Source organism: Megalopta genalis, chromosome 9 (assembly GCF_051020955.1).
Source record: "Megalopta genalis isolate 19385.01 chromosome 9, iyMegGena1_principal, whole genome shotgun sequence".
Taxonomy (NCBI): Eukaryota; Metazoa; Arthropoda; class Insecta; order Hymenoptera; family Halictidae; genus Megalopta; species Megalopta genalis.
Window position 1 is genome coordinate 5,977,140 of NC_135021.1, and position 15,699 is coordinate 5,992,838.

General features: G+C 40.6%; 1 protein-coding gene across 1 annotated transcript; it reads left to right on the top strand.

Moving 5' to 3' along the window:
- The first annotated feature begins 613 nt into the window (after window positions 1–613).
- Window positions 614–3,274, top strand: LOC143260027 (uncharacterized). The gene has a single exon (XM_076524560.1). The coding sequence runs from the start codon at window positions 614–616 to the stop codon at window positions 3,272–3,274; it is 2,661 nt and encodes an 886-aa protein (XP_076380675.1).
- The last annotated feature ends 12,425 nt before the right edge of the window (window positions 3,275–15,699 follow it).

Sequence of the window (15,699 nt, forward strand, 5' to 3'; positions counted from 1 at the left end):
GCTGTGTGGAAAGGTCCACACAGTACTGTAACATTGTTTGAAGACTTGGCCGTCGACTTGTACATCCAGTGAGGCGCCTGTGTGTGAGGACTTGGCTCAACACCCCCCTGGACGTGATAGCAGCAAGCGGCGTGCATCTTCAAGGGTTAACACGACCAATAACATTTGGTCCCCCAACGGATTTTGGAAAAGGAAGAACTTCGACCTCTTGGAAGTCCGCTGTCTTTTGTACATCCAGTGCGGCTGCCGTGTGTGAGAACTGGGCTCACCACACCCCTGGACGTGATAGGAGCAAGAGACAGTCGTCATCAGGGTCCACGCTTCGAGCGCAAGACCACTCGAGATTGCAGCAAGAGCCACGCAACGTAAGCTTCCATCGTCGAGGCAACAGCATCCAAGACGTCATTGTCTACTGGGACTCTGGACGCACCTCTAGCCGCCAGGACGCAGCAGGCATCCTAAGGGACGATTCGAGGAAGCCACGTGTCACGCTAATCCAACCCGTCTATTCCGTGAGTCATTTCCATTATTTTAATCTGTGTTAGCCTTACACATCATGGAAACTGTAAAGTCATGCGTTAGTGAGCGCCGGACTCTCAAGGCCAGACTCACCATGTTCAAAAAATTCCTCGAGTCTGAAGGCGCAACGGTAGATGTAATAGCTTTTGAGAAACGCTTGAGAATGAATGAGGGTCTCTACGAAACCTTCAACCGCATTCAGACCCAAATAGAATGTGTCGCCATGTACACCCCGCACGAGGAAGCGCAGTTTGCCGAGCGCGAGTCCTTTGAAAACGATTACTACTCGATCATATCCAAGGGTGAGACACTCCTTTTGAAAGCTCGCGAAAACTCAGTCACTGCGACGAACTCCGATTCGGAAATCGGTCTATCTCTGCTCGGGGAAGTCGAAGAGATCGGTAACGTAGAGGTCGGTAACGCGGAGGTCAATGGCAAAGACCACGATCCGTGCGAACAGCACTTTGTTGAAAATACTAGGCGCGACGAGCAGGTGCGATCCATCGTAGCGATTCCGTTCAACGATAGGACTCATGAATTGGGAGAGTCTCGTCCTCAGGCGGAACGTGGGCTTCTGGATTTAGAACGCAAATTCAGGAAGCAGCCCGACCTCCAAGCGCAGTATAAGGAGTTACTTCGCGAATATGAAAATCTGGGCCATATGTCAAGATTGGATCCGAAGGACATAGGAGGGGTCAGCGGTAGCTATTACCTGCCTCATCATGCAGTGATGAAAGGCAATAGCACGACCACCAAACTTCGGGTCGTCTTTGATGGCTCAGCGAAAACCGCGTCGAGCGTTCCGTTGAATGATACACAAATGGTAGGCCCCCCCACACAGGATGAGCTGTTTGACATCCTGCTGCGATTTCGTAAACATGGCATTGTTGTGTCCGCGGATGTTGCTAAAATGTATCGGCAGATCGCGGTTAGAGGGGAAGACCGAAGCTACCAAGGCATCCTGTGGCGTTTTTCGGAACACGATGCGATAGGGGGGTACAGCCTCAACACCATCACCTACGGCACCGCGTTCGCTTCCTACTTGGCCACTCGGGTCCTTCAGCAGATCGGGAAAGATTGCGCGCACTCGCTGCCGGATGTTAGCGAAGTCATCCGGAGCGACTTCTATGTCGACGATCTGCTGACCGGTTGCGAAACTTATGAGCAGGCATTAGTTAAATTGACAACCTCGGTTAGCCCGGAGCACCCAGTCTTGAAACTGATTGAAGGGCAGTCATGCTATAGCAAGTTGTTACGAATCGTAGCATACGTCCTCAGATTCTGCTCAAAGAGTCAACGGACGGATAAGGCTTCGCGAAGCAAGTGTCAGGGTTCCCCGTCAGTCACGGAACTTTCCTCAGCCGAACGAATTGTAATCAGGGTCACGCAATACCATCACCATAGCGTCGAAATGAGGCAGCTAGGAGCTAGGCAGCCGTTAGATCGAACACGCTCGTTATTGTCCCTAAACCCCTTCGTGAACGAACTCGGGATCATTAGGGTGGGCGGCCGCCTGCGGAATGCTCCGATAGCCTTCTCGCGAAAACATCCGATCTTAATACCAAGTTCCAGTCCTCTGGCAGTACTGATAATTCGGCGCGAGCATCTCCGATTGTTGCATGCCGGTTGCCAACAAACTCTCGCGTCTCTTCACGCGAACTACTGGATTCCATCAGGCGGACGAATCACGCGGAAGGTTGTGCGTAGTTGCATGAGATGCTTCCGGACGAAGCCTGGCGCCGCGCAACCCCAAATGGGTAATTTACCAGCCAATCGCGTTACTCCTGCTCGGGTTTTTTCTACGTGCGGCGTGGACTATGCCGGCCCGTTTCTAGTAGTGGACAGCGGGCGCTCTCGAACTAGTAGGAAGGCCTATCTGTGCCTGTTTGTTTGCTTTATGACCAAAGCAGTTCACTTGGAGTTGGCAGTGGATTTGACCACTGATTCATTTCTCAACGGCCTACGTAGATTCACTGCGCGACGAGGAATGTGTCGTGTCATACACTCGGATAATGGCACGAATTTTATTGGAGCGCGAGATGAGTTAAGGGACCTGGGTCACTTACTGGCATCCCCCGCTCACAACGACAAGGTTAAAGGGGCATTGGCTCAAAACAAGATTCAATGGCAGCTGATCCCCCCACGCGCGCCGCATTTTGGCGGATTGTGGGAGCGGGCGGTCCGCTCCGTCAAAACGCACCTGAGACGTGTGATAGACGAGCAGAGGCTCACATTCGAGGAGATGTGTAAGGTTCTAACACAGGTTGAAGCCTGTCTTAACTCCCGTCCCCTCCATCCTTTGTCGTCCGATCCTTCTGATCTGAACCCACTGACGCCTGGTCACTTCTTGGTGGGAGAGGCGTTGACGGCATTGCCTCGTGTCCATCTCCTGGACACCCGGCGAAACCGGCTGAATAGGTTTCAGTTGTTACAGCAGATGGTTCAGCACTTCTGGAAGCGCTGGCACCAGGAATATCTGCATGGGCTCCAACAACGTCGGAAATGGAGACAAGGATACGCTGTTGTTCCCAAGGTCGGTGCTCTGGTTCTCATCAAGGAGAACAACCTACCCCCCATGAAGTGGGCCCTAGGTCGCATCTGGGAGCTGCATCCCGGTCAGGATGGTGTCTGCAGGGTGGTCACCCTCCGTACAGCCCAGGGGACATTGAAGAGGCCCACCACCAGGATTTGCTTGCTGCCTCTCGAAGACGAGCTCACCGGATCGAGTACCGTTGAGCCACCGCCGATTTTATAATCAATTGTTGTTGAACTAGGGTAGTTCAAGGTGGGCGGTATGTTACGGCCAAGTGGCCAGGATTTATGGCAGGGGCCATGTGTTTGGGTACCCGGACGGTATGGGTCTGTCCCGGGCCGTTCCCGGGCACATCTGGCACCGTCATAACGTCTCCTGGTCCTTAAGTACGGTCCAGTCAACTACGGTTGGGTCTGGCATTGTTCGGGCACGTAGGCCCATCAGCGCGGGAGGTCTAGCGGGAGTCATTTTGCCACTCTCCCGCCACTCCCGGCCCACCGTTTTGGGGCAGTCTCACTTGATTTGGGATTGCCGTGATTGGACCGTAATTCCTTGCCGCCCACCCTAGGTTAAGTAAAGGTAGGGATAACCGAGGTGACCTCGTGGATGCCACACGGTTATTCCACCAGTCCTGAGCTGTTCATCCACCCTGAGTCGTCAGTGGATACAGAGGTCTCCCGGGAAGCTAGTTGTTAGAACACCCGGTTAGCGAATATAGTTTTTTGTCGGCACACCACGTGCAAGATACTACAAGGCTCGAAGCTCACAAGGAGCACCGCGAGCAATAACAAGAGTAAAGTGCCATTTTCTGACATTAGATTTCGTTCTAAATGCTTAATCTCTATGTAAAAACGTTATTTAAGCAACAATATTGTACCTGGAAGGAAGTCTAAGAATAGGTTTTTACAGACATTTGAAAAAACCGAAAAATCACAAGAGTAAAGTGCCATTTTCTGACATTAGATTTCGTTCTAAATGTTTAATCCCTATGTAAAATCGTTATTGAAGCAAGAATATCGTATTTTGAAGTATATCAATAATGATAGGTCTTTTCAGAAAATTGAAAAAACCGAAAAATCACAAGAGTAAAGTGCCATTTTCTGACATTAGATTTCGTTCTAAATGATTAATCCCTATGTAAAAACGTTATTTAAGCAAGAATATCGTATTTTGAAGAAAATCTAATGATAGGTTTTTACAGAAAGTTGAAAAAACCGAAAAATCACGAGAGTAAAGCGCCATTTTCTGACATTAGATTTCGTTCTAAATACTTAATTCTAATGTAAAATCGTTAGTTAAGCAAGATTCTTGTATTTAAAAAAATCTAATGAGAGGTGTTTTCAGAAAATTGAAGAAGCCGAAAAATCACAAGAGTAAAGTGCCATTTTCTGACATTACATTTCGTTCTAAATGCTCAATCCCTATATAAAAACGTTATTTAAGCAAGATTATGGTATTTTGCAGAAAATCTAATGATAGGTTTTTTCAGAAAATTGAGAAAACCGAAAAATCACAAGAGTAAAGTGCCATTTTCTGACATTAGATTTCGTTCTAAATGCTTCATCCCTATGTAAAAACGTTATGTAAGCAAGAATATCGTATCTTGAAGTATATCTATAATGATAGGTTTTTTCAGAAAATTGAAAAAACCGTAAAATCACAAGAGTAAAGTGCCATTTTCTGACATTAGATTTCGTTCTAAATGCTTCATCCCTATGTAAAAACGTTATTTAAGCAATAATATCGTATTTTGAAGAAAATCTAATGATAGGTTTTTACAGAAATTTGAAAAAACCGAAAAATCACTACAGTAAACCGCCATTTTCTGACTTTAGATTTCGTTCTAAATACTTAGTTCTAATGTAAAATCGTTAGCTAAGCTAGATTCTCGTATTTAAGAAAATCTAATAACAGGTTTTTTCAGAAAATTGAAAAGACCGTAAATTCATAAGAGGAAAGTGCCATTTTCTGACATTAGATTTCGTTCTAACTTCTTAATCCCTATGAAAAAGCGTTATTTAAGCAAGAATATCGTAGTTTGAGGTAAATCTAATTATAGGTTTTTTCAGAAAATTGAAAAAACCGAAAAACCGCTAGAGTAAAGTGCCATTTTCTCACATTAGATTTCGTTCTAAATGCATCATCCCTATGTAAAAACGTTATTGAAGCAAGAATATCGTATTTTGAAGTATATCTAATAATAGATTCTTTCAGAAAATTGAAAAAACCGTAAAATCACGAGAGTAAAGTTCCATTTTCTGACATTACATTTCGTTCTAAATACTTAGTTCTAATGTAAAATCGTTAGCTAAGCCAGATTCTCGTATTTAAGAAAATCTAATGACAAGTTTTTTCAGAAAATTCAAAAAACCGTAAAATCATAAGAGGAAAGTGCCATTTTCTGACTTTAGATTTCGTTCTAAATACTTAATTCTAATGTAAAATCGTTAGTTAAGCAAGATTCTCGTATTTAAAAAAATCTAATGAGAGATGTTTTCAGAAAATTGAAGAAGCCGAAAAATCACAAGAGTAAAGTGCCATTTTCTGACATTAGATTTCGTTCTAAATGCTTCATCCCTATGTAAAAACGTTATTGAAGCAAGAATATCGTATTTTGAAGTATATCTAATAATAGGTTCTTTCAGAAAATTGAAAAAACCGTAAAATCACGAGAGTAAAGTTCCATTTTCTGACATTACATTTCGTTCTAAATACTTAGTTCTAATGTAAAATCGTTAGCTAAGCCAGATTCTCGTATTTAAGAAAATCTAATGACAGGTTTTTTCAGAAAATTCAAAAAACCGTAAAATCATAAGAGGAAAGTGCCATTTTCTGACATTAGATTTCGTTCTAAATGCTTCATCCCTATGTAAAAACGTTATGTAAGCAAGAATATCGTATCTTGAAGTATATCTATAATGATAGGTTTTTTCAGAAAATTGAAAAAACCGTAAAATCACAAGAGTAAAGTGCCATTTTCTGACATTAGATTTCGTTCTAAATGCTTCATCCCTATGTAAAAACGTTATTTAAGCAATAATATCGTATTTTGAAGAAAATCTAATGATAGGTTTTTACAGAAATTTGAAAAAACCGAAAAATCACTACAGTAAACCGCCATTTTCTGACTTTAGATTTCGTTCTAAATACTTAGTTCTAATGTAAAATCGTTAGCTAAGCTAGATTCTCGTATTTAAGAAAATCTAATAACAGGTTTTTTCAGAAAATTGAAAAGACCGTAAATTCATAAGAGGAAAGTGCCATTTTCTCACATTAGATTTCGTTCTAAATGCTTAATCTCTATGTAAAAACGTTATTTAAGCAACAATATTGTACCTGGAAGGAAGTCTAAGAATAGGTTTTTACAGACATTTGAAAAAACCGAAAAATCACAAGAGTAAAGTGCCATTTTCTGACATTAGATTTCGTTCTAAATGGTTAATCCCTATGTAAAAACGTTATGTAAGCAAGAATATCGTATCTTGAGGTATATCTATAATGATAGGTTTTTTCAGAAAATTGAAAAAACCGTAAAATCACAAGAGTAAAGTGCCATTTTCTGACATTAGATTTCGTTCTAAATGCTCAATCCCTATGTAAAAACGTTATTTAAGCAAGAATATCGTATTTTGAAGTATATCTATAATGATAGGTTTTTTCAGAAAATTGAAAAAACCGTAAAATCACAAGAGTAAAGTGCCATTTTCTGACATTAGATTTCGTTCTAAATGCTTAATTCCTATGTAAAAGTGTTATTTAAGCAAGAATATCGTAGTTTGAGGTAAATCTAATTATAGGTTCTTTCAGAAAATTGAAAAAACCGTAAAATCACGAGAGTAAAGTTCCATTTTCTGACATTACATTTCGTTCTAAATACTTAGTTCTAATGTAAAATCGTTAGCTAAGCCAGATTCTCGTATTTAAGAAAATCTAATGACAAGTTTTTTCAGAAAATTCAAAAAACCGTAAAATCATAAGAGGAAAGTGCCATTTTCTGACATTAGATTTCGTTCTAAATGCTTAATCCCTATGTAAAAGTGTTATTTATGCAAGAATATCGTAGTTTGAGGTAAATCTAATTATAGGTTTTTTCAGAAAATTGAAAAGACCGAAAAATCGCTAGCGTAAAGTGCCATTTTCTGACATTAGATTTCGTTCTAAATGCTTCATCCCTATGTAAAAACGTTATTTAAGCAAGAATATCGTATTTTGAAGTATATCTATAATGATACGTTTTTTCTGAAAATTGAAAAAACCGAAAAATCACAAGAGTAAAGTGCCATTTTCTGACATTACATTTCGTTCTAAATGCTTCATCCCTATGTAAAAACGTTATGTAAGCAAGAATATCGTATCTTGAAGTATATCTATAATGATAGGTTTATTCAGAAAATTGAAAAAACCGAAAAATCACAAGAGTAAAGTGCCATTTTCTGACATTAGATTTCGTTCTAAACACTTAATTCTAATGTAAAATCGTTAGTTAAGCAAGATTCTCGTATTTAAAAAAATCTAATGAGAGATGTTTTCAGAAAATTGAAGAAGCCGAAAAATCACAAGAGTAAAGTGCCATTTTCTGACATTAGATTTCGTTCTAAATGCTTCATCCCTATGTAAAAACGTTATTGAAGCAAGAATATCGTATTTTGAAGTATATCTAATAATAGGTTCTTTCAGAAAATTGAAAAAACCGTAAAATCACGAGAGTAAAGTTCCATTTTCTGACATTACATTTCGTTCTAAATACTTAGTTCTAATGTAAAATCGTTAGCTAAGCCAGATTCTCGTATTTAAGAAAATCTAATGACAGGTTTTTTCAGAAAATTCAAAAAACCGTAAAATCATAAGAGGAAAGTGCCATTTTCTGACATTAGATTTCGTTCTAAATGCTTCATCCCTATGTAAAAACGTTATGTAAGCAAGAATATCGTATCTTGAAGTATATCTATAATGATAGGTTTTTTCAGAAAATTGAAAAAACCGTAAAATCACAAGAGTAAAGTGCCATTTTCTGACATTAGATTTCGTTCTAAATGCTTCATCCCTATGTAAAAACGTTATTTAAGCAATAATATCGTATTTTGAAGAAAATCTAATGATAGGTTTTTACAGAAATTTGAAAAAACCGAAAAATCACTACAGTAAACCGCCATTTTCTGACTTTAGATTTCGTTCTAAATACTTAGTTCTAATGTAAAATCGTTAGCTAAGCTAGATTCTCGTATTTAAGAAAATCTAATAACAGGTTTTTTCAGAAAATTGAAAAGACCGTAAATTCATAAGAGGAAAGTGCCATTTTCTCACATTAGATTTCGTTCTAAATGCTTAATCTCTATGTAAAAACGTTATTTAAGCAACAATATTGTACCTGGAAGGAAGTCTAAGAATAGGTTTTTACAGACATTTGAAAAAACCGAAAAATCACAAGAGTAAAGTGCCATTTTCTGACACTAGATTTCGTTCTAAATGGTTAATCCCTATGTAAAAACGTTATGTAAGCAAGAATATCGTATCTTGAGGTATATCTATAATGATAGGTTTTTTCAGAAAATTGAAAAAACCGTAAAATCACAAGAGTAAAGTGCCATTTTCTGACATTAGATTTCGTTCTAAATGCTCAATCCCTATGTAAAAACGTTATTTAAGCAAGAATATCGTATTTTGAAGTATATCTATAATGATAGGTTTTTTCAGAAAATTGAAAAAACCGTAAAATCACAAGAGTAAAGTGCCATTTTCTGACATTAGATTTCGTTCTAAATGCTTAATTCCTATGTAAAAGTGTTATTTAAGCAAGAATATCGTAGTTTGAGGTAAATCTAATTATAGGTTCTTTCAGAAAATTGAAAAAACCGTAAAATCACGAGAGTAAAGTTCCATTTTCTGACATTACATTTCGTTCTAAATACTTAGTTCTAATGTAAAATCGTTAGCTAAGCCAGATTCTCGTATTTAAGAAAATCTAATGACAAGTTTTTTCAGAAAATTCAAAAAACCGTAAAATCATAAGAGGAAAGTGCCATTTTCTGACATTAGATTTCGTTCTAAATGCTTAATCCCTATGTAAAAGTGTTATTTATGCAAGAATATCGTAGTTTGAGGTAAATCTAATTATAGGTTTTTTCAGAAAATTGAAAAGACCGAAAAATCGCTAGCGTAAAGTGCCATTTTCTGACATTAGATTTCGTTCTAAATGCTTCATCCCTATGTAAAAACGTTATTTAAGCAAGAATATCGTATTTTGAAGTATATCTATAATGATACGTTTTTTCAGAAAATTGAAAAAACCGAAAAATCACAAGAGTAAAGTGCCATTTTCTGACATTACATTTCGTTCTAAATGCTTCATCCCTATGTAAAAACGTTATGTAAGCAAGAATATCGTATCTTGAAGTATATCTATAATGATAGGTTTATTCAGAAAATTGAAGAAACCGTAAAATCACAAGAGTAAAGTGCCATTTTCTGACATTAGATTTCGTTCTAAATGCTTAATCTCTATGTAAAAACGTTATTTAAGCAACAATATTGTACCTGGAAGGAAGTCTAAGAATAGGTTTTTACAGACATTTGAAAAAACCGAAAAATCACAAGAGTAAAGTGCCATTTTCTGACATTAGATTTCGTTCTGAATGTTTAATCCCTATGTAAAAACGTTATTGAAGCAAGAATATCGTATTTTAAAGTATATCAATAATGATAGGTCCTTTCAGAAAATTGAAAAATCCGAAAAATCACAAGAGTAAAGTGTCATTTTCTGACATTAGATTTCGTTCTAAATGCTTCATCCCTATGTAAAAACGTTATTTAAGCAAGAATATCGTATTTTGAAGTATATCTAATAATTGGTTCTTTCAGAAAATTGAAAAAACCGTAAAATCACGAGAGTAAAGTTCCATTTTCTGACATTAGATTTCGTTCTAAATGCTTAATCCCTATATAAAAACGTTATTTAAGCAAGATTATGGTATTTTGAAGAAAATCTAATGATAGGTTTTTACAGAAATTTGAAAAAACCGAAAAATCACTACAGTAAACCGCCATTTTCTGACTTTAGATTTCGTTCTAAATACTTAATTCTAATGTAGAATCGTTAGCTTAGCCAGATTCTCGTATTTAAAAAAATCTAATGACAGGTTTTTTCAGAAAATTGAAAAGACCGTAAAATCATAAGAGGAAAGTGCCATTTTCTGACATTAGATTTCGTTCTAAATGCTTAATCCCTATGTAAAAACGCTATTTAAGCAAGAATATCGGACTTTGAAGAAAATCTAATGATAGATTCTTTCAGACATTTGAAAAAACCGAAAAATCACTAGAGTAAAGCGCCATTTTCTGACATTAGATTTCGTTCTAATAGCTTAATCCCTATATAAAAACGTTATATAAGCAAGAATATCGTACCTTGAAGAAAATCTAATGTTAGGTTTTTTCAGAAATTTGAGAAAACCGAAAAAACACTAGAGTAAAGCGCCTTTTTCTGACATTACATTTCGTTCTAAAAACTTTATTCTAATGTAAAATCGTTATATAAACAAGATTCTCGTATTTAAAAAATCTAATGATAGAGTCTTTCAGAAAATTGAAAAAGCCGAAGAATCACAATAGTAAAGTGCCATTTTCTGACATTAGATTTCGTTCTAAATGCTTAATCCCTATATAAAAACGTTATTTAAGCAAGATTATGGTATTTTGAAGAAAATCTAATGATAGGTTTTTTCAGAAAATTGAGAAAGATTTGGATCTGAAAGTCTACCAAATGCTCAAAGAGAAGAACGAAACGAACCTGATTGCTGTAACAATGAAGTTTTTGCATAATAAGCTTAAGAAATTAATCAAAAAGATTTCCAAATATGATGATTTGTGTTGGGACAAAAGGTTGGACAGAAGAGCAGGTTGCAAGACCGAGATTGCAGAATCTAAAGCCTACGTCAATGTAAGAAAAATAATATACACTTCGAAAGTTTGATTTCTAAGGAGTTCCTGTGCTTAGAGGCAAATTGAAAGGTCGAACCTAGAAGCTATACGAAAAGACTCAAAAACTTATATGCGGAACCTATACATAAACAAGTACATCGCTCAGCAACGTTTACTGCAACAATTGTAGATATTTTCGTAAACCAACAAATAGTCTCACTGTTTATTTCGGAATTGTATCGCGAGTTCCTGAATGCAGTCAAATTAGAAGAATTTTTATACTCTTACAAATTTTCATAGATTTTACAAGATTGCAAATTTTCATTGTACAACTATCATAGGAGAAACATTATATGAAAACATTGAGAAATGCTAATAAAAACGACATTATTAACAAGTTGACATATGGTGGATTAACACGTAAAGATAAAGAAAAGCCTTTTTAGCTGACGAAAAAGACAAAAGAAGGGAAAGATATTGCCGTTATTACGAAACTCTCGTTACGAGAGTTTCCATCCACAGCAGCAAACCTTACCTGGATACTGAAATTACTATAGCTGAAGAAGAAAAATTCGATTTTTTTTTTCAATTTCAAAGTGTTCAGGTCCCTTAATATATCTAACATTTCGTTTTGAAGATGATGCGACGAGGCAAAAGTTCAAATATGATGCGGCAAGGACAGAGGTCGAGGATGAGTCAAGGGTGAAATCAGTAATTTCAATGACAATAATAAAAATCGTCTGCACGTTTATTCATTATTAGAGGTCGTTTGCAGACCATTTGTAGGAAATGTAGAAATAGGGATTACATGTAGGGTTATGTCAAAGTTATGTCAATTATTAAATTAGCAATAGTATATATGTATGGGTAATAAAAACAAAAAACTTGATTAATTCATCAAATGTTTGTTGTAATATGTGCCTTTTCTGCAGAATCTCTTGCTATCCCTGCTGCCCGACAACGCATTCTCGTCTAGGCCTTGTAAACACAACACGTCAGAAATGTACCGTGTACACCTACAAAAACATATTTCAAGTGTCTTAAAGATGTTTCGAAACAGACGCCTTTAAATAATCTTGTTTCGGGCGTCGTTTCAACGTCTGGAATAAGATGTCTTAAAGAAGTCTATTTGAGCTCGTAAGACGTTTAGACTTGAAATGGACGTGTAGCGGCACACGGCCGGCGACCGTAATAACCATAAAACTGTCCGCTTGCAGATGTCAAGGGGTCGACGGAGAGAAAACGTCCTTGACGTTTGCAAGAACCGGAAATTCCTTTGTTTCTTTATTTTTTATCACTGCCAGATGTACTGCATGCCTGGTCGCGGAGAAAGCCGCCGGCCGCGTACCGCTGCCTGGCCGAACGGCCAGCGCACCCCTACAGCGAGGGTTCATCGATGGCTGTCTCCCCCGCTAAACTAAGCGGGGGCAAAAGAAGACAGCGAGTCCCCCAAAACAGGCGTGGCCTTTTTGGGGGACGTAATATAAATAAGAGACCCGAGTCGGTCCAGGGGACAGTTGATATTTTTCAGTCCAGTCTTTCTGAGCCCTCAATTGGTGACCCCGACGTGATCGCACGAATAACGGTGTATAAGGTACTTTGATAAACAGATACAGTAAAGTTAGTAATGGCTACCCCTAACGAGGGTGCGTCGTACCCGCGAGGCGCGTCCGCGGAAGCATCTGTGTCGCGAGTGGCCGTTCGGGTGCCCGAATTCTGTGCGTCGGACCCAGAAATGTGGTTTGGAATGGTCGAACGCAGCTTCGAGGCATCGGGTATTACGACCGAAGCCACAAAATTCGGATATGTGTTAGGAGCATTGAATCCTGTGTACGCCGCGGAAGTCCGCGACATTATAATGAACCCGCCAAATACTGGACAGTACCAGAGGTTAAAAACGGAACTCATTCGAAGGCTCAGTTCGTCGCAAGAGCAAAAAACGCGACGTTTGCTGGAATCGGAGGAAATTGGAGACAGGAAGCCGTCTCAATTTCTGCGACACTTGCGCGGACTGGCTGGCAACAACGTGTCAGATAGTGTTTTGCGTACGCTGTGGATGGGTAGGTTGCCTAATAGTATGCAGGTAATCTTAGCGACCCAGAAGGACGCGGAGATGGATAAGGTGGCTGACCTGGCAGATGCGATAGCCGAGACGATGGGCCCCCGAACTCAGGTAGCGGAGGCGTCGGCATCTACTGCAGCAGCCGCGGCACCGAGCAACGCGCCTCAAGACCTTGAGGCACTCATAAATTTAAAAATGGCGCAAATCAGCCTGTCGTTCCAGCAGGAGATTGCGGCGATCCGACACGAGTTGATTGGGAATGAACGTTCTTCGCGTTTCGATCGCCGGTATCGCCCCCGATCGACTGCCCGTCGGGAGCCCCGTCAACGCTCCGTGTCGCAAAGACGCACGGAACAGAGGCAGGGTAAATGTTTTTACCATTGGCGTTGGGGAGCGAGTGCGAATCGATGTATTCCACCGTGCAATTGGAACTCGATGCAGGGAAACGAACCGGGCAGTCGTTGATGACGGCAGATGACTTGAGCCCGATGCCGCGCCGTCTATTTGTGACCGACAAGACGACTAGAACGCAATTCCTGGTCGATACAGGAGCCGACCTTTGCGTGTACCCACGATCCATGATTCGTGGCCCCGGGAAGAAATCGGATTATGTGTTGTTCGCGGCAAATGGGTCCGAAATTACAACGTTCGGTACAACCACGTTGACGTTGGACTTTGGGTTACGTCGCGAGTTTACGTGGAGGTTTGTGGTAGCCAGTGTATCTAAGCCAATTATCGGCGTAGACTTTTTGTACCATTATGGTTTACTGGTAGACATTCGGAATCGCCGGTTGATAGACAATATAACTTCGTTGTCAGTGCCCGGGCAACCGGTAGGTAGAAGTGCTAGCGACATTCCCAGCGTGAAAACGGTTTCGGGGGATTCCATATACTTGGAGCTGTTGCAGAAATTTCCCGAAATCACGAGACCAGAGGGTATCCCGACTGTTAGAAAAAAGCATACAACGGTACATTATATCCGGACATCGCCAGGTCAACCGGTTAGTTGCAGACCAAGGAGGTTGGCACCGGATCGACTCAGGGCAGCGAAGAAGGAGTTCGACGAAATGGTGAAGCTGGGGATTGCGAGGCCGTCCGAAAGCAGCTGGTCATCTCCTTTACATGTGGTGCCAAAGAAGGAATCAGGCGAGTGGAGACCGTGCGGAGATTACCGGGCACTCAACGACCGCACAGTTCCGGATAGGTACCCGGTAAAGCATATTGAAGACTTTGCGCAAAACTTATTCGGAAAAAAGGTGTTTTCAACGATAGACTTAGTGCGTGCGTACAATCAGATTCCGGTTGCGCCCGAAGATGTGTTTAAGACGGCGGTTACGACGCCATTCGGGCTGTTCGAATTTCCGGGGATGCCGTTCGGGTTACGCAACGCGGCACAGACTTTTCAAAGATTTATCGATGAGGTGCTTCGAGGACTAGATTTCGTGTACGCGTATATAGACGATATCATCGTAGCGTCGGAATCCGAAGCGCAACACCTCGAACATTTGAACATTTTATTTAATAGGCTGAAGTCGTACGGTATAGTAGTTAACCCGGGCAAGTGCACGTTCGGAAAACCCGAGGTAGAATTTTTAGGTTATTCGGTATCACATAAGGGCACAAAACCTCTAGAACGTAAGGTGCGCGCGATCGTAGAATACCCCCAACCGGTTACAGCCAAACAGCTGAGGCAGTTTTTAGGTATGATGAACTTTTACAGACGATTCATACCTAGGGCTGCACAGGTGCAGGCAGCAATGAATAACTTGCTGTCAGGTAACGCGAAGGGTCGCACACCGATTCATTGGAATGCAGAGGCGGTAGTAGCGTTTGAGGAGTCAAAAAGAGCCTTGGCACAGGCCACCTTGCTGGCGCACCCGCAGATTGGCGCCCCCCTTGCGCTTACCTGCGATGCCTCAGACTTCGCGGTTGGCGCGGTTTTACAACAGGACACCGGGAACGGTTGGGAACCGATAGGTTTTTTTTCAAAAAAACTCAGCGCGGCGGAGACGAATTACGGGGCCTACGATCGCGAGCTATTAGCTATATATTTAGCAATTAAGCAATTTCGGTATATGGTGGAAGGACGTGCGTTTGTTATATTCACCGATCACAAACCGATAACGTTTGCGTTTCGCCAAAAACCGGAGAAGTGCTCGCCGAGGCAATTCCGGTACCTAGATTTTATAAGTCAATTTTCTACCGACATCCGTCACGTTGCCGGAAAAGACAATATTATTGCCGACGCGTTATCCAGGATCGAAGAAGTGGAAGAACTTCTCGATTACGAAGAATTGGCGAAGGCACAAGACACCGATAGCGAACTCTCGGCCTACGTGCGAGGCGAGTGTGCGAGTGCTCTAGTGCTACGAAAAATGCGAATTCCTGGGTCAAACAGTTTTGTATGGTGTGATGTGTCGACGAGCATTGCGAGGCCATTTGTCACCGGAACATTCCGCCGCGCGGCGTTCGATACGGTGCACAGACTTGCACATCCCGGAATTAAGGCGACGGCGAAATTAATGACGGAACGATATGTATGGCCGTCAATAAAAACGGACAGTAAGCGTTGGGCGCGAGCGTGCGTCGCTTGCCAGCGTTCAAAAGTGTCCAGGCATGTACATTCGCCGCTCGGAAAGTTTGCGCCGTCGGAAAGGTTCGAACATGT

Coding starts and splice junctions, on each gene's coding strand:
- LOC143260027 (XM_076524560.1), top strand. CDS start 614: ATGTTCAAAAAATTCCTCGAGTCTGAAGGCGCAACGGTAGATGTAATA.